This window comes from Equus caballus, chromosome 16 (assembly GCF_041296265.1).
Source record: "Equus caballus isolate H_3958 breed thoroughbred chromosome 16, TB-T2T, whole genome shotgun sequence".
Taxonomy (NCBI): domain Eukaryota; kingdom Metazoa; phylum Chordata; class Mammalia; order Perissodactyla; family Equidae; genus Equus; species Equus caballus.
Window position 1 is genome coordinate 14,907,280 of NC_091699.1, and position 22,879 is coordinate 14,930,158.

A 22,879-nucleotide genomic window follows, 5' to 3' on the forward strand; every position below is an offset into this window, starting at 1 on the left:
CCAACATTCTGCATTTCCAGCAAGCCACCAGGAGATTCGGATGCTGCTGGTCTGAGGACCCTTTGAGGAGCATGGGGCACACATCTTTGAGATCTCTATTCATAGCTACCTTCTCTTCTCCCTCAACTTTTCACACATTTGCCAACAGAACTGACCAACCCCTCCCCACTGTCTAGCACTATTTATATCCGTCACATCTTTGATTCTTGGAACAGCCCAGGTTATTATTATCTTCCTTGACAGATGAGGAACTGGAGGTCCAAGAGGGGAAATAACTCATCCGCGGTCCCCCAGCCACTGGTGGCAGAGGGATGCCTGAACGGCAGATGGATTACCAACCTCCCCCAGCCCCAAAGGTTTCCTTTCTGGAGCCAGAAAGACCCTGCGGCTCCCCAGAAGCCCTGCGTTCAGTGCCATAAATAAGGCCTCGGCCGTGTCAGGTCCCTCCTCTCCCTTGGCAACATCTCTCAGCAGGCTGGGTCCAGGGCAGCCGCGGAGGAAAGGGAGGCTGGCCGACAGCGTGAGTTATGGGCTCCGGGAAGCCCATTAGTCACTGAAGCGAGAGAAGTTAACTAGAGCTTATTAACTCTAAACGTTTATTATTCACATTGATCACCGAGGCAGACAGCACCCGCCACCCCACCCCCCGGGAGCCGGCCGGTGCATTCTGATCAGAGGATGGCGGTGTGGACTGGAGGGGCTCATGCATCCAGAGTGCCCAGGAAATGCACGCAGGACACAGCCAGCTCAGCAGCCCCTTCCAAGAGGTCAAGAAGGGTTTCTCATCCTGTCACTGTCACTCATCTGCTCCCCACACATCTGCCAGCCCCTGTTCTGCCAGGTCCTGAGGCAGGAGCTGGGGAGCCCTCCTGCACACTCCAGCATGTGTCCGTCGCGGGGCTGGCCATGAGGTGAGGGAGGAGGGCTGCCTGGTGGTCAAGAGCACAACCTCCTGACTGCCACTCACCAGCCAGTGACCTTGCCTGCAAGTCCCGTGACTTTTCAGAGACTCCATTTTTCTGATCTTAAAGTAGGGACATGTTCATTCATTTGACAAATATTTATTGAGCACCTGCCGTAAAACAGGTGCAGGAAAGCTCGCTGCCCTCACAGAATTTACATTCTGGAGATGGAGACAGACAGAAAGCAATTGAACAAAACAAATAGAGTGATTTCAGAGAGTGGTGAGTGCAATGAAGAAAATAATCCCGAGTCACGTGGAGGAGAGTGCCCATGGCCTGGGGCAGCATTAGTGAGAGTGTTCAGGGACAGCCTCTCCAAGGAGGTGGCATGTGAGCTGAGACCTGAATGATGAGGAGGAGCCAGAGAGAGAGAGATCTGGGCCAAGGGGACTCCAGGCAGAGGGAGCAAAGAGCCAGGACGAAGGCTGTTGGTCAGGCAAAGCTTGGCCAGCATAGTGACAGGAGAGGAGGCCAGGGTGCCAAGAGTTAATGAGGTAAGGGAGGAGAGAAATAGGGCCAGCAGCCCTTGTAAGGGCTTCAGATTTTATTCTCAGCACAGGGAGCCACTGGATGGTGTTAGGTTAAAAAGGTCATTGGGGCTTTAATCACACTTCACCTCCCTCCATAGCTGTTATGAAGTGTCGTGGACTCTGGGGGCTCTGCCCCGGCCCCCATTACAGGGCTGTGCTCCTGTCCCCCAGCTGCGGTGCTCTTGGCTGCTCGCGACTGAGAGCTGCCCTGCTCTCCTGAGCATTGCCCCAGCCTCCACCTTTCTCCAGCGTGGGCCCCTCCACTCGAGGTGGGGTCAACTCTGGGGGTCTGTTTGTGCTCCAGAGTCCCCCAGGGGGCCAGGCTGAGGCCATCTCCAGCGGGGACCACAGCTCTGCCTGGCGCTTTGGTGCCCTCCTTGCATCCCTCACCCACTGCAAGAGAGCTTCTTCAATAATTCACGCACATCTGGATCCCTGACTCGGGCTCTGCTTCTGGACCCCGACCCACGACGTGAGGATTAGATCAAACACGACCGTGAAGCCTGGACCCCGTGCCAGCCACGCGGGGTGTCTGAAGGTGACCAGGTCTCCTGTTTACCCAAGACGTTTATGGTCTTCGCACTGAAAGTCCTGCATCCCAGAAAACCCCTCCGACCTGGGCAAACCAGGATGGTTGCTCACTGGTAACTGATAAGAGTCACTCATTCATTCAGCAAACACCTCCTGATGTCTCCCTGTGCCAGGCTCTGTCAGTAGAACCAGGACAGGGTCCTGTCCTCATTGAGCTCAGAGTCCAGTTGCAAGAGGCAGGCCATATCATCAGATGCTTATCTGGCCTGCAGGTCGGGAGAGCCGTCCTGGGGTGGTGAGGCTAGGCTGCCTGTGGAGGGGGAGTTGCCGCCCAGTGAATGGGGAGGGGGTGTTCTGGGCAGAGCACCCACCCTGGTGAGCTGATAACTAGGAAAGCCCTGAGCTTCAGATCTACAAATGCAGAGAGATGCTGTGAGAAGCAGATTCTGGGGTCCCAGAGGTCATGCCCCCAGCTGCTCCAGGCCTCAGTGTCCCCATCTGGGAAGGCCCCTTCAGATCCAGCATGAAGCCCAGAATATCTGCAAAGGAAAGACCTCTTTGAGAGGAGCCCTCTGAGGCTAGCAAGGCCCCTGGGCAGGGCAGGGCAGCTCCTCTGAGCCAGCAGGCACCATATTGGTCCCTGAAGCCCCCGACAGCTCAGGGTCTACAGGTCTATAGACGTATAAGTAGGTCAGTAATCTCCATTTTACAGATGGGGAAACTGAGGCTTAAAGAGGAGTAGTGACCTGCCCAAAGTCAGGCCAGTGAGTGGTGGAGTTGGGGCGGGGTCCCAGGGCACTCAGGCTCCACAGCCATTGAGCCACGTCATTAATTCAAGAAGATAAGGGAGGCATCATTGCCTGCATTTGAGTCATTCCTTTATGCATTTCCCTTTTATCTGCTCTCAACATAGAGGGGAGTGGATGAAAGTGCAGGTCCAAGAGCCAGCCTGCCTGGGTTCAGAACCCAGCTCTGCCGGGCAGAAGCCATGGACTGAAGGCAAATGACAACCCCCTCAGTGCCCCAACTTCCTCATCTCTCAAAGAGGAGATCACAGTAGCACCTCCCTCGAAGGGTCCTTGTGAAGATTAAACCAGTTAATATATGGAAAGCACTTAGAACAGCGCCTGGCACTTCATCTCAGCTATTATTGCTTTTTTTATTACTATGACTTTGTAGGATGTAAGTCATGATAATAAAACATTGGAAACAACCTAAATGTTCAGCAATAGGGGAGTTATTAAGCCAACCATGATTTATCAACTTCAGTGGACACAACAGTAATTAAGATAGGTGGTCTTGGTAGAAAGATTGACAAATAGACTAAGGGAAGAGAATAGAAAGTCCAGAACTAGACCAACATGTGTAGAATCACCAATTTATGCCAATGAGATGCTGCAGTACAGTGGCAAAAGGATGATGCTTTAAATAAAGGGAGCCGGATCAGTTGGATATGCACATGGGGAGAAGTTTCTTGACCCCTACCTCACACCATACACCCACATCTGTTTCAATGAACTCTAAGCAGCCATTCACCTTGACCAGAAGATTGGCTGTGTGTGTGTTTACCCAGTCCTGCACTTGGAGAAAGGTGAACTTGGGATAATAAAGCATTCAAACGTGTGCACAGACTCTGACAGGAAAGCCAAGGTGAATTTCAGTGGAGCCGATGGCTTCATGTGAATGAAAATTTTGGTTTTGACAGTTGTCCTTTCAGTAAAACAAAGAACATCCCTTTATTCTGAAGTTCAACCACACAACTGACCCAATCCAAGATAATCACAGGTTAAGGAAGATGAATTTTAGGCGACAAGTAGCCAATAAGAAAGTTCCGATTTCCTTTGGAGAAAAAGGAAAACATGTTTTGTTGTCCCCCGACAGTGAGATGGAAAAAATAAAATAAGCAAGGGAAAAGTCACCCCACGCTTTCCTCGCGGCCATGGGCCCCCACCACTGTGGCGCCATGAGGAAGTCGAAGGCTGAGCGAGCAAAACATGTTTTCCTTCAGCAGGACGTCTGTAGGACTGTTGGAATCAATTATTGGAAAACACAAAAATAAAATAAAGTTCAGCCTGTGGTAAACACTACCCCTTCTCTCTGGGATCAGGAAAACACAGGCCAGGATTGGGGTCAGCATGGAACAGCGGGCAAGCACGCCAGGCAGGAGGCAGGGACCTGGGCTTGGGTGATGCCACGTGAGGCAGGAGCTTTCCTGAGCCTCAATTTACCCATCTGCAAATTCACAACCCTGCATCCCTCTCACAGAGCTCAGCGTGAATGCACCATTTCACTCACTCAGTAAACGTGTGCTTAGCTCATATTCCATGCCAGGCTGTGAGCTGGGAGTGAGACTCCCCGAGATGCTGCTTTCCTAGCACTGGTGTGCTTGGGGAAGCTCCATGGGCATGTGACTGGTGCTGTCACACAGGGACGCACGCTCTGGAGGACCTTGTGCTTGGTTTAAACCCCTGTGCTCTGCCGTCGGCACCTTGAAATTCTTAATTTTTGAACAAGAGGTACTGCATTTTCATTCTGCACTGGGCCTCACAAATTATGTTGCTGATCCCAGGTGTGAGGCAAGAACCGATGATGCTTTTTGACTGCTTGCTAAGTAGGGTTGAAACAAATAGGCGAGGAGAAGACAGGGGTCACTCCGGTGTGTAGCAGATACTGTCTTCAGAAATAGCTAAAAATTAGCTAACCAAACTGTCAAGTCAGCGAGAAACTGTGTGCGGATTAGACTTTGACTAGACACAAGCAAATGTCTACTAGCTAAAAGCTACCACAGCCTAAGCAATGGCCCACTTCGTGCCCGGTGCTTCTTCATTAATGAGCCTCAGTGATGGCATGTGGCATCTCCTGAGTAGTTACCCTGTGCCACGCACCAGGCTGAGCACTTGAGGGTCATTATCTTATTTCGTCTTCCTACTGGGCATGTGCGGTTGGTAAGGAAATACCCCATTTCACAGATGAGGAGAGGGACACGCAGAAGGGAAAGGATTTGCCCGGGTCTCAGAGCTGGGAAGCAGTGGGGCTGAGGCTCAACCCCCAGCGTGTCATCCACACCCTCTCCCCCTCCCCACCCATGCCGGCCCCTCATGAGGGACTCCCTGAGCGGGAGAGGGTCAGGAGGCAGCCTGTAGCCCCCGCCAGCTCCCACAAGAAAGCATGCCTGTTGACTGCAGCCTCTTCTAGAAGGAAGGAGGACAGCAACCATGGGGCAATGGACCAGCGCCCAGAGCGCCAAGTGTTTTAATGGTGTTCCCAGACTGGGCCCGATTCATTTCTCTAAGCATCTGGTTCCAGGTGCGGGAGGCTCACCCCAGCAATTGATGGTGCCCATGACAGGGGGTCACATTGCCTCCTGGGTCCCTCTCCGTGCACAACTGCTCAGTCACACATGCTCTTATTAAGCTAATTAATATGGTCTTTCCAGAGCAGCTATCTCCCTCAGCCTCTGCCTTGGGGCCGGCAGAGACACGTCCCCGCTCTGGAGCCCCAGGGGAAAAGAAGTCAGCAGCCCATGTTGCAGCTCATCAAATGCCTCTCTGTGACCTGCTGCTCTCCCTGGTGCATCAGGAAAGGTGACATTGCCACTCTCATTCTGCAAAGCTGTCCCACGGGGGAAGGGTGGCCTGTGAGGCCGTGAGCTCCTGTTCCTGGGGGAGCTCAAGTGCAGGTGGTTGTCAGAGGTAGGAAGTTGGGATGGAGTGTGCGGCAGGGCCTTCCCGGGGGCTGGGCAGGGCAGGGAGACGCACCCCTTTGGACATTAGTACACACTGGTGGATTACTGTGGTCAGGTTCTCTCCTGGTGACCCAGTTGGAACTTCAAGTCCTTTGTCTAGAAAGAGGTCCCTGTGCCCCTCCCACTGCAGGCTCCACTCGCCTTTTATTGGGTCCTCCAAAGCCTTAACCCCATGTTTCCCAAAACAAAGAATCTGGATCCCAGCCCCAGGGGATCTGAACTCAGTGGCCTGGGAGAGCCTTTGGAATGCATATTTTAACCAGCCCAGAAGAATCTTAACCCAAAGATGTGGCCGGTGGCAGTGGCCTTGAGGAAGCCTCGGAGGAGACTTTTCAGAGAGTCAATCGAGGCCCCTTTCAGCTTGTGGTGGGAGGGTGAGGAGAAAGGTGCAGGCTCCCAGTCGTCAGTCCTGAGTCCTCCCTCAACTCCGCCGCTTCCCAGCCATGTGGCCTCGGGCACGAGACTTTACTTCTCTGAGCCTCAGTTTCCTCATCTGGAAAATGGGGATAATGCGGCATCCCTCCCAGTGCTCCGGGCCCCAATCCAGCTCCTGGGAGTGGTAACACAGTGAACAGACATTAGTGTGTTTGTCGGTGAGCAAACCTTAGTCCCTCTCTAGGGTGGACAGTTAATTCTTGCTCCCCTCACCTCCACTAACCCCTCTTGAGAGCTGCCTTCCTACAGAGAGACCACCAGTCCCCTCAGACTGTGGAGGTGAGGGGGAGTGGTGATAAGCCCCGGGAATGGACGTCTCTGTCGCTATCTGTTCACTCCGGTGTGCAGCAGATACTGGGGTGAGCCAGGCCCTGTCCCAGGTGCCGGGAGAGGGCGGCCGACAAGAGAGAGCCAGCCCTGCCCTCAGGGAGCTGGCATTCTAGGTGGGGAGACAGACAGCACACAGGTACACAGACAAACAGGAGGGTCTCAGCTATGGGTAAGTGCTGCTGAAGAGGGGACACGGGGTGATGAGACGGTGAGAGACTGGGGTCGGGGGGGGGTGTCTCTGTGAAGAGGTGACATTTGAGACCTGACTGATGAGGGGAGCTGGCCCAGCCATGTGAAAATTTGGGAAGGTATTTTCTAGAGAGCACTGAATGGCAGGTGCAAAGTCCCTGGGGCTGGAGAGAGCTAGGCAGGGTCAGGGATGGAGAGGAAGGCCAGTGCTGCTGGACAGGAGGGAAAAGGCGGTGGGTGGTGGGGGATGATGTGGAGAGGGGGTGTCGGGTCTTGGAAGCTGTGATGAGGATACGCTGTGGTGAGGAACTTATTCCCAATGCAGCTGTGAAGCAGCAGCCGCGTGTGCCATGATGCTGGAAGCCGCGTCTGTGGCCTCCTCACAGCAGCCCCTGGGCATCCAGACAGAGAACGAGGGAGGGGTGTGTCCTGGTGGGAGGTCAAGGAAAAGGTTGGGCTCCTGAACAGTGGCAGCACTGGGCACAGGCCACTGGCTCCCCGCCCTGCCCCGCCCCCCAAAACAACAAGAAGGACTGCCTCTCCCCATGACTCAGGTCTCTCTGGGTCCACAGGGCAAGCCCCCCCCCCCACCCCCCCCGCCAGCCGAAAACACACTTTCAGAGTCCTGCGTCCTGTCACGCCGAGTACATCCCATCGGCACGCATAGCCTGGGGTGCCTGCTTCACCCTACACGGCTCCACCTGCTCCGAGCATGCAACCCAGGGGCTCTGATGACCAGCCCCTCTGCCTGCTCCCTCCCTCACCCCACTCCCGGAACCTTCCCCACCTCTGGACCCTTCTCCTTCTGGCCCCTCTGCCTGAAGGCTCACCCCAGGTTTTCACAAGACAGGCTCCTTCTTACTCCCCTCAGTGTCCTCGCCTCTGAGGGGACCACCAAGCTGGGGGGCGTCTCTGCACTCTGCTCCCCATCCTTGCTCACGGCACCGTCAATCTCTCTCACGTGCACTGATCTGTGGACTTCACTGCCTGCCTGCCCCAACCATGACACTCACCCTCCAGGCAGGAGCTTTCGTCAGGCTCGTGTCACTGTCGTGTCCTTGGGGCCTGCTACAGCTCACACAGCACCAGTGAGGATGCAGTGGACGAGTGGACCACCTCAGCAGATGCTCACAGCAGCCTCATGAGGCCAGCATTATAATCATCCCATCTCACAGGAAGAGAAACGGACGACAGGAAGGCTAAAGCACCTGTCCAAGGTACACAGCCGGCAGGGAGCCAAGACTTCGATGGAGTCAGCCCGGCTTCAGACCCCACGCTGTGCCCTGCTGCGCTTGACTTACTGTGTGGGCAGGCCTTCACCCTCTGAGTTAACCTCAACGCTGTCATCCACACAATGGGTACAAATCCCAGCTCTGCCTTTCCATTGGAGCACATCCCTGCAGCAGACCCCGTCACCTGTACAGTGCCACACCCACCAGGGGGTGGTAAGAAGGGCTCTCAGCCAGGCCTGCCCTCGGAAGGGTTAAGGTGGCCTCTTTGTCCCATGGTTGCCATGGGGACAGTTCCTGTCCTTCAGGAAGCAGGGAGAGCAGTTTCCTGTTTTGAAGAAGGCTCGAGGGCTGTTTTCCTCCAATCGGCCAGCCCAGAGAGGGGCAGGAAGCCTCCGGCCGGGCCGCCCCTGCTGCCGGGTGTGTGGTGGAGCCATGCCCACGCCCAGCCAGCCAGGAGGGGCCCTTGTGGAAATGCAGCCTAGGGGAAAAAGCCAAGCCGGCCAGCAGAAGGAAAAAAAATGGCTGGCCGGAAGAGGGTGGTCCCTTCCTCCACAGACCTTGGGTCCCACCCAGTGGTGATAACTCCGAGCTGGCCCTGCCCAGCCCGACTCCCCTCCCCCAGAGCTCAGCCCTTCCTTGGGGAGCCGCAGGCCTGCTGGACAAAGGCCTACGAGCCCCTGCCTGCCCCTCTCGCCCTGCACCCTGGACACTCAGCCAAACTGGGCGCCGGCCCGCCCTGGCCCCTGCCTGGCGCGCCCTTTCCTGCTCCCCTCTCCTCCTGTGATTCCTTCAGGGTACAGGGCAAAGCCTACCTCCTTCTGAAAACCTTCCCAGCATGCATTGAGCCCCTACAACTGTGAGTCAGGAGCATTCATGAATTCAGGCCTAATCTCTCTCGGGGGCCCCGCCCCAGCCTCCTCAGGTCATCCCCACTCCAGGCTTGTTCCTCCCACTCCAGCTACCACACAAGTCTGACCATGTCACTCCCTCACCCAGCAACATTCTATGGCTCCCTATCACCTATGGGGTCAAGTCCAAACTCTTCAGCAGGCCATTAGAGAGCTTTTCCCCACACCCATCCTGTGCTGTGACCATAGCGCTCTTCTCACCTTGCTCCAACCCTGCCTCCCTCTTGCACCCCACAGGTGCTTGCTCAGGCTGCTCCCCTACCTGGAATGGCAACCCTACTCCTCCACCTGGAAAATGCCACCTGACCTTTAAAGGCCAGCACAATGTCACCTCCCTTCCTCTAGGCCCTTAGCTCATCTCAATCCCCTACTTTCACTCCACTGCATCACTATTAGCTGCCCACAAGCCCTTCTCTCAACCGTACTGTGAGCTCTTCAAGGACAGGAAAGTGACGAGAGAGGGAAACCAACATTCCTTTAACCTTCACCACACGACCCAAGAGAAAGGTCTCACTATTCCCATTTTACAGAGGAGAGACTGAGGTGCAGAGTCTTGCCCAAGGCCACAGAGCCAGTGATCTGTGGAGCCAGGGTCTCCAGGCCCCGGCTCCTTTCTCTCCTTGTGCCTGGCCAGGTGTGTACAGTGGGGGTTGGAGATACCTAAGCCGAACTTATCTGACGTTCCCCCCACCAATCTTTGGGGCACAGGAAGGGAAGGGCGACCTTGCAAAGACTCCATCCACCTAGCAGGTGTCTGGCTCCGATCTGCCCACTCTGGAGCCAGGAAGGTGACTCGATGGCTTTCCAGGGCAAGATAAGGCCTGGGAGCTGATGGTGCTCTGGCCGTGGCTCTGCGGGGCGAGCAGTCCAAGGCTGGGGGAACCTGCGGGTCAGCAGCTCAAGAGGCTGTGGGGCCAGGGTCATTTCCTTTTTAATAACATGCATTTTCTCCCTGTAGACAAAAGGTATACCTGCCCCCATGGAAACCCAGGGGCACTCAGCCGGAGGAGCAGGACAGAATCATGGCCCAGCCTTAGAGCTGGGCCCCCAAAACAAAACCCTGACTGTCACCCCTCTGGGCCGGGGCAGGAAGTAGAACCCAGGCTGTCTCCCCAGGCTCCTGTGGGGTTCCCACATTACTCCTCTCACCCATCCCCGTATACAGTGGCTGCTCAATAAATGCTCTCGCCTGCCCCTCTCTTCCTCTGATTGTGGGGTTTGTGTGCCCCAGTTCTGGTGTACTTAGTTTGTTAACAGTTATTAAGCACCAACTATGTACAAGACATTTAAATGATAGTGATCATTTATTGAGCACCTCCTGTGTCCCTCTTTCCCCTCCTGAATGCTTTAGGTGAATTATCTCCTTTAACGAGCAGCGATTATTATCGTATCCACTTGACAGAGGGGACAGCATGTTGAAGTGGGTAGGAAAGCCCGCCCCAGAGCCAGGACGGGGTGCCCACCACTTACTAGCTGAGTATCCCCAAGCAAGTGCCTTGGCCTCTCTGTGCCATGGGAGTCTCATCTGAAACATGGGGGTAACAATAGTGCCTACTTCACAGGTTCATTGAGAGGATTAAGTGAGTTAATAATATACGCAAGACACTTACCAAGTGCACAAAATAAGCGCTCAGCAAATACTTCCTATTATGATCTACCAATGGGGAAACTGAGGCTGGGACTTGCCCCCAGGTCCCACCCAGGTCAGCGTGGCTCCTGACCAGAGTTCTACTGCCTGTCTGGGGGCGTGGCCACGGCCCCCTTATGTGTTCAGAGCCCGGGTGCTCTGTGTTTCTGGAGGACATGCCACGGTGCTGGTGTAGCACCCTGCGAGGCTTCAGGCAGGCAGGAACAGGGAGCTGGATTTCCGCGGTGCTGATCTGAGGTCACCTAAGCTGTGTGCAGGGAGGTAATGAGCCCCGGAGGGTCTAAGGATAACAAAAAGGTGGGGGACCTGTGCTTACTTGGAGAATCCTGAGCGTTTATGCAGCGTTCTGTGTGTGTACGAGAGGCGTGAGGGAGCGGCCTTCAGTGGGGAGGGGCCTGGGGATCTTAAAGGCTCCAGTGAGGGGGTGACTTTGATTTTAGGGGCCCCAGGGAACCTGCCAGCCCCACAGCAGGGATCTAAGACATCCGAGGGGAGCTGGGAGGCCTATGTTCCCCCATTAGTGCTCTCATCAAACTGACAGGTAATTTGCCATTGGGTGTCCTGCCTCCTCAGCTGGCCTGGGAACATTGGAAGGCACAGAAGGATTCTGTTTACCTGGCACCTGACCTAGTGCCTGGCACAGAGTAGGCACTCAGTGCATTTTTGTGGAAGGAAAGGAGAGAGGGAGGGAAGAATGGAGGAAGGTGGGAAGGATGGAAGGAAGGAAGGATGGAAGGAAGGACGACCACCTGGGATTCTGGTCCTGATCCTGGCGCCATGACCTTGGACAAATGTGGTATCAGGTGAATAGCACAGGCCTTGGGGACAGAGAAACTTAGGTTTACTCCCAGCACCACCGCTGGCTCTGAGTCTTGAGTAAGTCTCTTACCTCTCTGCCCTCGGTTTTCTCATCTGTAAAATGGAGACTGATAGAAATCACATGATCACAAGAAGCATGTACGAGGTTTAGCACCAAGTGCTCAGTAGAGGTTATCTGTCAGCATTGATTACTATTATCAGTGTTACTGTTGCCTGCTGTTACTGCCACAGACTCCTCATCCGGCAATGCGCTGGCTGTCCGAGTTCCTTTCACCCCCAGTTCCTCAGGCTCTGAGGCTCCCGCCTGGCTGTTCCCTGGACATATCAGAACCACAGTGTGGGCCCTTGACCGCCCCTTCCACAGCGTCCAAGGCAGACAGAGAGAAAGAAGGGAGCAAAAGAAGGAGGGAGAGAGAAGAAGCCGGCTCAAGGAGGCCAGACTCCTGAGGGGATCTGCCTTAAAGGTGTCACCCTCTGCCCCCACACTGGGAGGCTCCTTCAGAAAACGGGGGGTCTCCTGCCCTCAAAAGGCAAAGCAAGAGACTGCTGCCGTCTGAGGAGAAGGGCACAGGTTCAGGCACCGCATGATTCCAGCTCGGGCCTGGATGTCAGGAGGCGAGGACTCCAGTGCTGGCCGCTCCCCTAACTTGCTGTGTGATCCCAGCCCAGTTACGTTCCCCTCTAGGCCTCAGTTTCCCAAACTGTCAAGTGGGCATAACACCTACCCTGGTGGCTCTCAGTTTGCTGAGAGGAACAACTAAGATGGTGAGAGTGATTTGGAAAAAGTGAAAATCTCGGCAGACTTTTTGTCCATTATAGAGAAAATAGTGTAGCCTGGTAGTTAAGAACTCAGACCATGTTCTCAGAGTGAATGGGGTGTGAGTCCTGGCTGGCTATAAGGGCAAGTCACTTCCCCCGTCGGGGCCTCAGTTTTCCCATGTGTGAAATGGGGAAATAATAATCCCTTTATAGGATTCTTGGGCACAGTACATGTGCAAAAGGCTTGATGATGCTCATTACCCCCACACGCATGTCCTCTGTGGGTATTTATGGCCATCCCCTGAGCTCAGTGAGTAGTGATGGCTCGGTTCCATAAGGACTAAGTGAGTCCAACCACCAGTATTAGCCCCGGATGTTTGTAAAGCCTCATGGTCTTTCACATCCATTTTCTCTTATTAGGAAAAGCAAACAAAGGAATAAGCGTTTAGCCTATCACTCCACACCAACGTGTGGGTTCAGCTAAACAAGTTCAGACATGTATTTTTTCCCAACTGTCACTGGTGCTATGATCTTTTTAAGCAGACTTTGCTTAGCCTCAAATCCCAAATTCAACAGCAGTGGAAAGGGCTTAGCAAAGACTGAGGTCTTTTCCGGCCCTCCCTTCTCCTTTGTGCAGGCCCTAGGCAAAGGGTAGAAGGGTAACTTGGCCAGTGACTGGATTACCTGAGCCTCCCTCTCCTGCTCCTGCCTTAGGGTCCTAGGTTATTTGGGTTTCATTGCTAATTCCCAGAAACAAGCTTAATTTTTAAAACATGTTTTCTTTGTGCATCAAATATTGAAGTGATTTATCCACTCACTCATTTGTACCCATACTCAAGCAGACACCCCCCCCCCCCCCCCGCCACCTCCTCTACCACCATCTTCACCACTTCCATCATCTCCACCGCCTTGGTCAACTCCACCACCCCTACCACCACCACCTCCACCACCCCTATCACCTCACTCGGCTCCACCAGCTCCACCACTTCCATCACCTTACGCAACTCCATCTCCATCCCCTCACTTACCACACCAACTCTACCGCCTGCATCCCTTCTCCAAATCCACCTCCCCCAGATTTGTCAATTCCACTCCCTCCACCTCCTCCGCCACCACCAACTACGTCGTCTTCCATCTTCACCATGACTTCCACAGCTACTTTTGTCACCTCCTTCGCCTCCACCACTTCTGTCACCTCAGCACCTCTACCTCCTCCCCCTCCTTCAACTCCAACACCACCTCTCCCACCTCCACCATCACTTCCATCACCATCTCCACCATCTCCATGCAGAGATTCATAAAGTTTATCAAGAGCCCAAGTAACAAATTCTGCTGTAGATTTTCTATTCCAGAGACACAAGAATTTCTCCACAAAATGTTTCAGGCTTAAAAACTCTGTGGCTGCTCAGAGATGAACATGAAGATTGGCACGGGTGTTAGTTCAGGGTGAATCTTCCTCAGCAAAAAAATAATAATAATAAAATGATGTATTAATATAGAGACAGAGGTCAAGGGATTCACTTCTCACCCCAGTGAGAAACTGGGGAATCTATGTCTTTTCTCTAGTTTTGCATACTTTGGCAGCACATCTGGCCAAAAAGAAATGGGGTGGGTTATCTGGGGCAGTGTTTCTCCAACTGTAATGTGTATACAGAAAATCTGGAGACCTTGTTGAAATGCAGATTTTGGTTTAGCAGGTCTGGGGTGGAGCCCGAGGCTCTGCGTTTCTAAGAAGCACTCGAGTGATGCTGATGTTCCTGCTCCATGAAGCAGGCTTAGAGCAGTAAGGTGTTTACCTGGTTATTGGGGACCACCTAGACCCAAGGCTGGACCAGAGGTCTCCAGGTTCGGGGAGACACGGCAAGGCTGTGAGATGCCCCGTGTCCATCTGGAATTCTGCTCCTCTCAAGGTCCCAGCACAGCTGGTCAAAGGCACAAAAATTCTGGCCTCTGGCACCTTCAATCCCAGAAAACCAAAGTGGTCCCGAAGAACAGGCTGAACCTCTGTCCTAAGCCTTTATTCTTGTGGACAAGACATATTTTTTTAACACCTACTAAGTGCTGGGTTCTATGTTCAGATGCGAGGGCTGCAGTGGTGAGCAGGGCAGAAACAGCCCCTGCCCTGGAGCCATCACGCTGGCAGGAGGTCATTTCTGGGTCTTTCTTCCCCACTTGATGGACAGGAAGGGATGGTGGTGGTGGTTGGGGGGGAAGGGGAGGGATGTCCCATGCTCCTCCCCCAACTTCCACACAGTAGATACCCTGGCTAAACTGCCAAGATGAATTGAGACAGCCCCCTCCCCGCTCTTCCCACAGCACGCTGGAATTGCAGAAAGCCCAAAGCCTGGCCCACGGCAGACTCACAGCCAGACTGCTAAATGACCAAGCCACACCTTGAGCCGGGTTCTGGAGATGCAGCGAGGGCAAGCACAGAGCCAGGAAATCTCATTCTAACACTTAGTTTACTCAGTTTCCTCAAATGTAAAATGGGAAGAATTTTGATACCAGCTTCGTAGGGTTGTGGTGGGGCTTAAATGGGTCAACACACAAGTACAGAGCTCAGCAGCATGCCAGGCACACAGTAGGCGCTCCATAAATGTTAGCTGCCAGATATATATGAAAGATATGATCCTTGCACCCCTCTTCCAATGGCTGGTGGAAGGAAGCCCCAGTGTGGCATTCAAAGCACCTGTCACCCTTCCATCTTCTATGTCGCTGACGAGCCAAAGCCTTCACAGGCTCCTCCAATGGGCCGCCTTTCCACACCTCTAAGTCTTTGCCCAAGCTAGTCCCTCTGTCTGAAAGGCCTTTCTTTTGCTTGAACTCTCTCCACTTGGGCGCCACCTCTGGGTCCCCACAAGCTCCTATGCACTCCTGTCCCCATCCCAGCTCTTGTCCGGGAAGCAAAACCATCTGCCTGTGTTTGCGTGGCCAATCAGACCGAGAGCTTGGTCTGAGTCATCCACGTCACCCAGCACCGGCCTGGTCCCAGGGAGGTGCTGGCTGGCCAGCGTGCCACGAGAGAACAAAGAAAGGCTTCCCATCAACCACGCTTCCCTTTCAATGTCACCTCCTCAGGGAGGCCTTCCTTGATCACCCATTCTCTACTCAAGTGGTTCTCAAACTTTAGCTTTCATCAAAAGCAACAGAAGGGTTTGTTAAACACGGGATTTCTCACTCAGTAAGTCTAGGGAGGCTCCCGAGAATTTGCTGTTTCTAACAATTGTGACGCTGGCCGGCACACTTTGAGAGCCACTGCTCTGCCCCATTACCCTGGTTTATCTCCCTCAAGGCACTTATCACTCTCTGAAATGCTATTTGCGGCTTATTTGTCTTGTGTCTCCACTGACGTTCTCCCATTTACGCTCCATGAGGACAAGAATTTGGGGCTGTCTTGCTCGGCGCTCAGCACAGCACTTGGCGCAGGACTGAATGGACGCCTCGGGTTGAAAAGAAAGAGAAGGACGGTCCGTCGGGCGGAGGAACCGGGAAGTCCCCAGAAGCCCAACTCGCCGGCTTCCCCCCAGCCCCCGCCCGGATCCTAGTCCCTCGAGCCTCGCGCGGTCCCCCGGTCCCCAGGCCACGGCCCCTTTAAATGTGCGCGGGGACGCCTCGCCCCTCGGCTCCCTCGATCCTGACGGAGCAGAAAGGGAAAAAGCCTTCCTCTCCGCGAGCGGAGGAAACGTCCAGTAGGGGCGGAGGCGCGGCGGCCGAGCGCAGCGCGCCGGGTGCGGAGCCGGGAGCCCCGAGCGCGGAGCCGCCGCGACGCCGCCCCCGCCCCGCCGCCGGCCCCGCCCGGAGCCCCGCGCCCCGCGCCCGCGCTCGCCCCCGCGCCCCGCCCAGCCCCGAGGCTCGCGCCCCGCGCCCACTGGCCCTGCGCGCCGCGCGGAGTCCGGCGCGCGCCGGGGGCGGGGCGGCGCAGGGTGCGGGCCCCGCGGGGCGGCCATGGAGTGAGCGGCGCGCGGGCTCGGCTCGGACGGACGGACGCACGGACGCACGGCGGACCGACGGGCGGCCCGGCTCCGCGCGCTGGAAGATGAACAGGGCAGGTAGGAGCGACGCGCGACGGGCCCGCCGGGCGCTCCGGGCTGGAGCCCGCGGGGCGCCTGGAGCGAGCGGCCGCCGTGCCCCCGCCCCTCCCACTCGCTCTGCCGGCCGAGCCGCTGCCCCTCGACGCCGGGGAGGCTGAGGGGACCGGGGGCCCCTGTCCGGACGCCCGCCAGCCTCGGCGAGGCCGCACCCGGCCACGTCCGCCCTGTCCCTGCCCCGCCGCGGCCCCCGGCGTGAGGGTCCCTCGGCAACCGAGAAGGACGCTCCTTTCGCGAAGGCAACTTGGTCGTGCCCCTGAGTGCTCAGCCCTGCTCCTCGGGGGCCCGCCCGGCCCTCCGAGGCCCCTCCTGGCCCGCAGGGTCCGCCCGCAGCCCTTCCCCACGCCGGGGACCAGCCGGTCCCTCCGCACCCGGCGGCTCACCCTTAAGAGGATGCCGGCTTCCTTCTCTCTCCTGGACCCCGAGACTTGGAGCTCACTCTCGGGCTGGGACTGAAAAGCCCTGGGTTGCCCCCGCCCCCCGCAGCGCAGCCTCCCTCTCAGCGCCCTGGCCCGGGGCCCTCTTTGTGCCTCCCGCTGGGACCGAGCGCCGAGGGGACGCTCCTGGCGAGGCTGAGCCGCGTGCAGGCGGCCCCTCCCGCCCTCACGTCTCTGCCCTGTGAACCCGACTGCCAGGCAGGGATTCCGTGAGATCCAGAGTGCGTGTGACGCTAAATGTTCGCGATCCCTCCGGAGGAGTGCCATTTAACAGATTCAGTGACTGAGACTCAGAGATGGTCGGTGCCTGGATCCCAGGTCTCCGGACTGCTGACTGCAGCCGCGGGAAGGGCAGAAAGTTCCCTCAAAGAGGCGCGTTCGCAGGGCCGCAATCCCAGCTGCCTGCATCTGTCTGCCAGGGAGCGATCGTCACTCTTTTCTCTTTTTCTCTTAGAATTTAGCAGAAGGCAGCCCTGTCCCCAACCAACACCCTTGTCCGAAGCCATACTCCAAAACACACATCCCTAAAGAAACAGGAAGCCACCATTTTGGCTGTCTTAGAACCATATCCTGCTGCCTTGTGTGTGTGTGTGTGTGTGTGTGTTGTGGGGTGTTTTCTTTTTAAAATCTTTTCAGTGAGAAAAGTCGTTGTCTTAGGAGTGAGGTGGAGACGGGAGATGTTTGGCTGGACTGATCTGACAAGGGAGACACTTGGGGACTTGGGAGTCTGGCAGCCACCTCCCTATGTCCAGGCCCTGTTGTTGCTGGGCATGTGGACCCCTGGGTGGTGAGTGAGTGTGGGTCACAGAAGCGGGGGTGGAGCAGGGGTATCACTTTGTGGGAGTGGAAAAGGCTGGAGCTGGGTCCCAGTGACCACCAGCCATTCTTGGAGGGAGGAGGTCGCCTCCTGCCTGTCCTGGCACAGCCTGGACAGAGTCAGGCTAGCTTTTTCCTACACTCCTAATAAAACGCGCTTTCAAACAATGGTGAGAGCGGTTCCAGTTTTCCCACGTTTCCCTGCATGAGGCTTGGGCAGGCCCTCCCTTCTCTGAGACTCTGGGGGGATGGAGTGAGCCGGCATAAACTGAGAGGCAGGTTTGGTCCCGGGAAATCTTAGCAGTTGCCACTCTTGGGTTCAGCCATCCTGTAATTTTTCTCCAGCATAAACCTGGTTACTCTTTCAGTGTGATGGCAGTGATAGACGCTTCACATGATGATGTCTGCGTGCCATGCTCTGAACGTCCTGATCGTGTCACATAGTAGTTCACAGACTCCATGGGACTGAATCTCAGAACCAGCGCGTACTTAGTTATGTGACCTTGAGTGGGTTAACCTCCCTGTGCCTCAGTTTCTTCATCTGAAAAATGAGGATAATATCTTTTTCATTGAGTTCTCATGATTAAATAAAAGAAAGCTTGTAAGGTGCCTGGAACAGTGTCTCTCACATTATAGGCAACCAATAAATAGTACTAATATTTGTTGGGTACGTACTTACGATGAACCATGTGCTGCTTTAAGTGTTTTGCTTGTATCAGTTCACTTTTCGCAGCAACCTTACGAGTTTACTGTACTGTTATAAGGCTGCTCTTGCTGTTCCCATTTTACAGATGGAAAAACTGATCTGCAGGGGTTTTATGGTCACTGACTTAACGAGGAGCCAAGACAGGTTTGAAACAGACTGTTGGGCTTGAGAGCCTGCTTTTTTATCCAGTGCCTAACACATAGTAGGTACACAGGAAATGTTTGCCAATTGACTTAGTTAGGCATCTCATGTCTATTTTTTTCCCTTGAACTTCTCAACAGCCTTATGAAAAAAGAGGGTATTTCTTCCATTTTACCAAGAAAGAAACTGAGGCTCAGAGAGGCAAAGTGGCGTGTGCAAGATCACCTTGCTGACGTGTGGCAGAGCTGGGATTGGAGTCCAGGTCTGGCGGAGCCTGGGGCCCCTGCTCTTCCCACTGTCCCATGCTGTCTTCCCAGCAAGTGCCCTGCTGGGGACCACTGGACTAGCTTAACAGCAGCCTAATTAGAAATCATCAAGCTTGGCTTGGACATTCCAGCAGGCACCCAGGAATGAAAGTTAAATTAAGATGCAAATGGAAGGTGAAATTGGAAGATAATTCCTCTTAGAACATATGGTTATGAGAGTTCCACGGGGAGTACAGTGAACTGCGGTTGAAACAGACTCGGGGACTGAGATGAGGCTATCAGGGGACATCATAACAAGAGCCATGAGTTAATGGACTAGTCGGCCAGAGCAGAAGGCACCATCTGGCTGTTTGGTGCAGTCCCCTCACTTTATGGATGGGAAAACTGAGGCTCAGAGAGAGGAAGGGACTTGCCCAAGGTCACACCTCCAATTAATGGCAGTCCCAGGAGTAGAGATCAGAGCTTGCAACTCCCAGTCCAGTGCTCCTCCCAGTACCCCTTGTGATGTAACTTCTGCCTAGCTGACCAGGGAGCAGCAGCATGAATGCGTGAGTGACAGATATTTAGTTAAAATAGAGAACAGTAAACTGGTACCAGGGGGCTGGCTGGGGATGATTTCTATCACCAGAAGCTGTTAAAAATCTCTTCCTCCTGTCCCTGTGGTTTCCCCACCCCCCGGTTAACTCCTGGCATCTTGGCTCGAAGGGTGTTCTGCACTCAAGTCATCCTCAGGCACAGCAAATTGCCGGGAGGGCGTTGGTAACTCAGGGTGGGGAGGGTATGACCCTCAGGCTCTGTGATACAGGAAGAGAGATGGTTCATGCAGCAGCGGGAAGGACCCAGGAAGCAGCACAGGGTCCAGTAGCTCCATCCAGGCTGAGTTCTGGACAGTCAGAAAGTTAAGGGGGCCGGCCCGGTGGCGCAGCAGTTAAGTTTGCACGTTCCGCTTTGGCAGCCCCTGGGTTTGCCGGTTCAGATCCCAGATGTGGACATGGCACCGCTTGGCAAGCCATGCTGTGGTAGGCGACCCACATATAAGAAGTAGAGGAAGATGGGCACGGATGTTAGCTCAGGGCCAGTCTTCCTCAGCAAAAAGAGGAGGATTGGCGGCAGATGTTAGCTCAGGGCTAATCTTCCTCAAAAAAAAAAAAAAAGAAAGAAAGTTAAGCTTAACCTAGAGGAGGAAATCTCAGCTCTGATTTACCCTGTAATCCACCACCCCTGCCGTACTCTAAAGCTCAGCCAAACTGGACTCTATTGTACTTCCGAAGGGCTTGCATCTAAATGCCTCTGGGCCTCTGCACATTCTGTTCCCTCTACCTGGAATACCCAGCCTCTTCTTTGATTATGAAAATCCTCCCTGTCCTTCAAGGTGCAACTCATTGCTACCTCTTCCTGGATCTTCTCTGGGCAGAATTGGTCTGAGAGCCAGATAACCTTGTGCTGAGGGCAGGGGCTCTATCCCATTTCCTTCTGTGAGGGCAGCAGAGAGGGAGCAGAGCTGGAAGCTCTCACACTCCCTTCGTTTTCTTTCCTCCCTCCTCAGTCCTTTGTGCTGGTGCCTTCTCATAACCTTGGGGCCACCAGGGCTCCCTCCTTGGCCCTGTTCTTTTCTCTGTCCACACTTATTCACTTGGTGATCTCGTCGGCCGTATGCCTTAAATTCCATCTCTGTGATGGATTCCTCCAGCCAAACCTCTGCTGGGAGCCCGGACTGGAATATCCAGGAGCCCATTTGACACCTCCACCTAGGTGTGTGACAGGTTACTGAGATTCAACACGTGCAAACTGAAATTCTGGTTTTCCCTCCCCAGCGCATATAGCCTTCCCCAATTCACTTGCTGCCACTTCACTTTTTCAGTTGCTCCTACTCAAAACCTTCGTGTTGTCCTTGACTTCTCTCTCTTACGCCATAGCCAAAATGTCAGCAAGTCCTGCCAGCTCTACCTTCATGTTCGGAACTGACTCCTTTTTACCACTTTCACTGCTACCCCCTGGTCCCAGCCTCCATCATCCGTTGCCTGGATTATTGCAAGAGACTCCTCACTGGGTCTCCTTGCCCCGTCCTCACTGCTTCTGTTTATTTCAACACATCAGCCAGAGTGTGCATGTCCTTCTGCTCAAGGCCCTACATAATCTACACCCTCCCCTTGACCTTTCTGATGTCATCTCCTGCCTCTCACCTCCCTCCCTTCCAGCCACTCTGGCCTCCTCGAACATGCCAGGTGAGTCCTGGCTCCCTCACCTGTTTCAGGTCTTTGCTCTAATGTCTTCTCTGTGAGGCCTGTCCTGGTGACTCTAAAACCCCTAACTCCTAATCTTTTTCCATAGGCTTGTGATCATGTAGCATGCAATATGTCATATACTTAGTCTTCTTATTGCCTATCTCCCACTAGAATATGGGGTCCAGGAGGCACAGGGTCTTTGTTTTGTTTATTGATGTATGCAAAGAATCTGGATGAGTGGCCAGCACATAGTAGGTGCTCAATAAATATCTCTTTGATGGAAGTGGATTAAAGGAAGTTGGATGGGAGCAAATGAAAGCCAGACATTCACATCATGGTCAGGTCAGGCTGGACTCAGCCTTATGTGAATTTCTCACCCAGCTGTCCTGGTCTTTCTGGGCTCAGTTTCCCTGCATTTTGCCCTTGTCTGCCTCACTACAAGCTGGGAGCCCTGAGTGGAGACTGTAGAAGAAATGTTCCGTGGCAAAAGGGTGAAGGCAGAGGTTCAAGTGACTGGACCAGGAAGCAGGAAACCCACATTCTACCTGAGCCCTGCTCCAGACATGCTGAGTAGCCCCACGCCAGTCATCTGCCCTCTCTGTGCCTCAGCTTTCCCGTCTTTGAATGAAGGGTCAGACAAGGCCTTTCTGACTCTGGCGTCCTTTGATGTGAGAGGGGATGCAGCTGCAGAGCTGGAAGCAGAGCGGGGACGCTGCGTACTTATCATTCCTAGGGGCTCCTGTGGGGAAGGCATTTTCTTGCAGGATCACGCCTCAGACACCCACTGGAACCTTTCCTAAGGAGACTTCACCCACAGATCAATAGCTTGATTGGATGAAGGATGCAGTGGGGGTGGGGGCGATGCAGCGAAGGTGATGGTCATTTTTCACGGCCCTTCGGTCCCGCTGTCAGGTCTCATGGCACCTATGCGAAATATCACCTGTTAAGGATGAGAAATGAGAGTCCCCACCCCCAAAGGATAATTTCCATGCCAGTGCCTGACACCTGATGCTGAGAGCCCAAAGCTAATGTTCATAATGTGTCAGTGTAGAGCAGGACCTGTACCAGGGAGGATGTGGGGTGGGCAGAGACGGATTTTAGTAGAACAATGATAGCTGCTGTTTCTTGAGTGCTCCTCTCTGAAGTCCTGCTACTAATATATTACATGTTATATATATATATAGTAGTGCTTTTGAAGAAGCGCTTTTAATATGTATCTTTTAGTCTTTGTAACAACCTCTTGAGAATAGGTGTTACTGTTGTACCCACTTTACAGATGAGGAATCTGAGGCTCAGGTTCATAGCTTGTAAGTGGCAACATCAGGATTTGAACCCAGATCACCAAGGCTCCAGAGACTCACTCTGTTACTCCACGTTGACAGTTAGCTGAAGCTTAGCTGTTTAAGCTCCAAATATTTGTGGGTTTTGTTTGTTTGTTTTGTTTTTTGCTGATTTGGGCAGATATTTTTCTAAACTAGGACGTATTTGCTTGCTTAGGAGACAGGGAGTTGGGAAGTCGCGTACTCTGTCTTGAAGCCTCTGATTGTCATGTGGATGCGATGAGGGTGGGTGTGGGCTGGGGCTTGGCGCAGGGGGGCTTCGGCCTTTAGAGGCTTGGCAGCTGTGCCTCTTCTCTCCCCTTGTGCCGTCGGCCACCACGTCTTAGAACTGGCAGTGTTCCTGCCTGGCTGCCCCCGGCCCCTCCTGATTAGCTGTGCCATGGGAATCCAGACCGCTAAGTTCATTCGATTGATGTGCAAAGTACAAGTAAAGAGGCTCTGAAATCAAGCCCTTTTGGGAACAGAGTGCATGGCTTTTATAACCCTGTATTATTGCTACTCCAGGCCTTTTTTATTTCCTTCGGGGCCTCTTCAGCTGAATTTTACATAGTTCTGCCAGTTTAGGGAAGATGACATTGACTTTGGCTTCAGACGTATTGAAATTGAGGTACCAATGGGACGGTCCGTGGAGATAGGTTAAACTCAGTTAGAGCTGTGCTGGCCAGTACCGTAGCCACCGCCCACACGTGGCTCCCGAGCCTTGAGTGTGGCTAATCTGAATTGTGATGTGCCGTGAGTGTAAAATGCACAGTAGGTTTTGAGGACTTCGTAC

General features: G+C 54.2%; 1 protein-coding gene and 1 long non-coding RNA gene across 3 annotated transcripts in view; one reads left to right on the plus strand and one right to left on the minus strand.

The window, feature by feature from the left end:
- LOC106781780 (uncharacterized) overlaps positions 1-16,657 on the minus strand; it is a 71,350-nt gene extending 54,693 nt beyond the window's left edge. Inside the window, exon 1 of one of the 2 annotated variants that reach the window (XR_011426804.1) lies at positions 16,560-16,657. This is a non-coding gene — a long non-coding RNA (uncharacterized lncRNA). Of the gene's footprint in view, positions 1-7,735; positions 8,183-16,559 lie in introns of those variants that run through there. The other variant, XR_011426803.1, reaches the window with a different exon arrangement.
- Positions 15,903-22,879, plus strand: part of FGD5 (FYVE, RhoGEF and PH domain containing 5) — a 110,677-nt gene continuing 103,700 nt past the window's right edge. Inside the window, exon 1 of the mRNA XM_023619913.2 lies at positions 15,903-16,137. Coding sequence (XP_023475681.2) covers positions 16,125-16,137 — 13 coding nt within the window. The 5' untranslated portion in view covers positions 15,903-16,124. The remainder of the gene's footprint in view (positions 16,138-22,879) is intronic.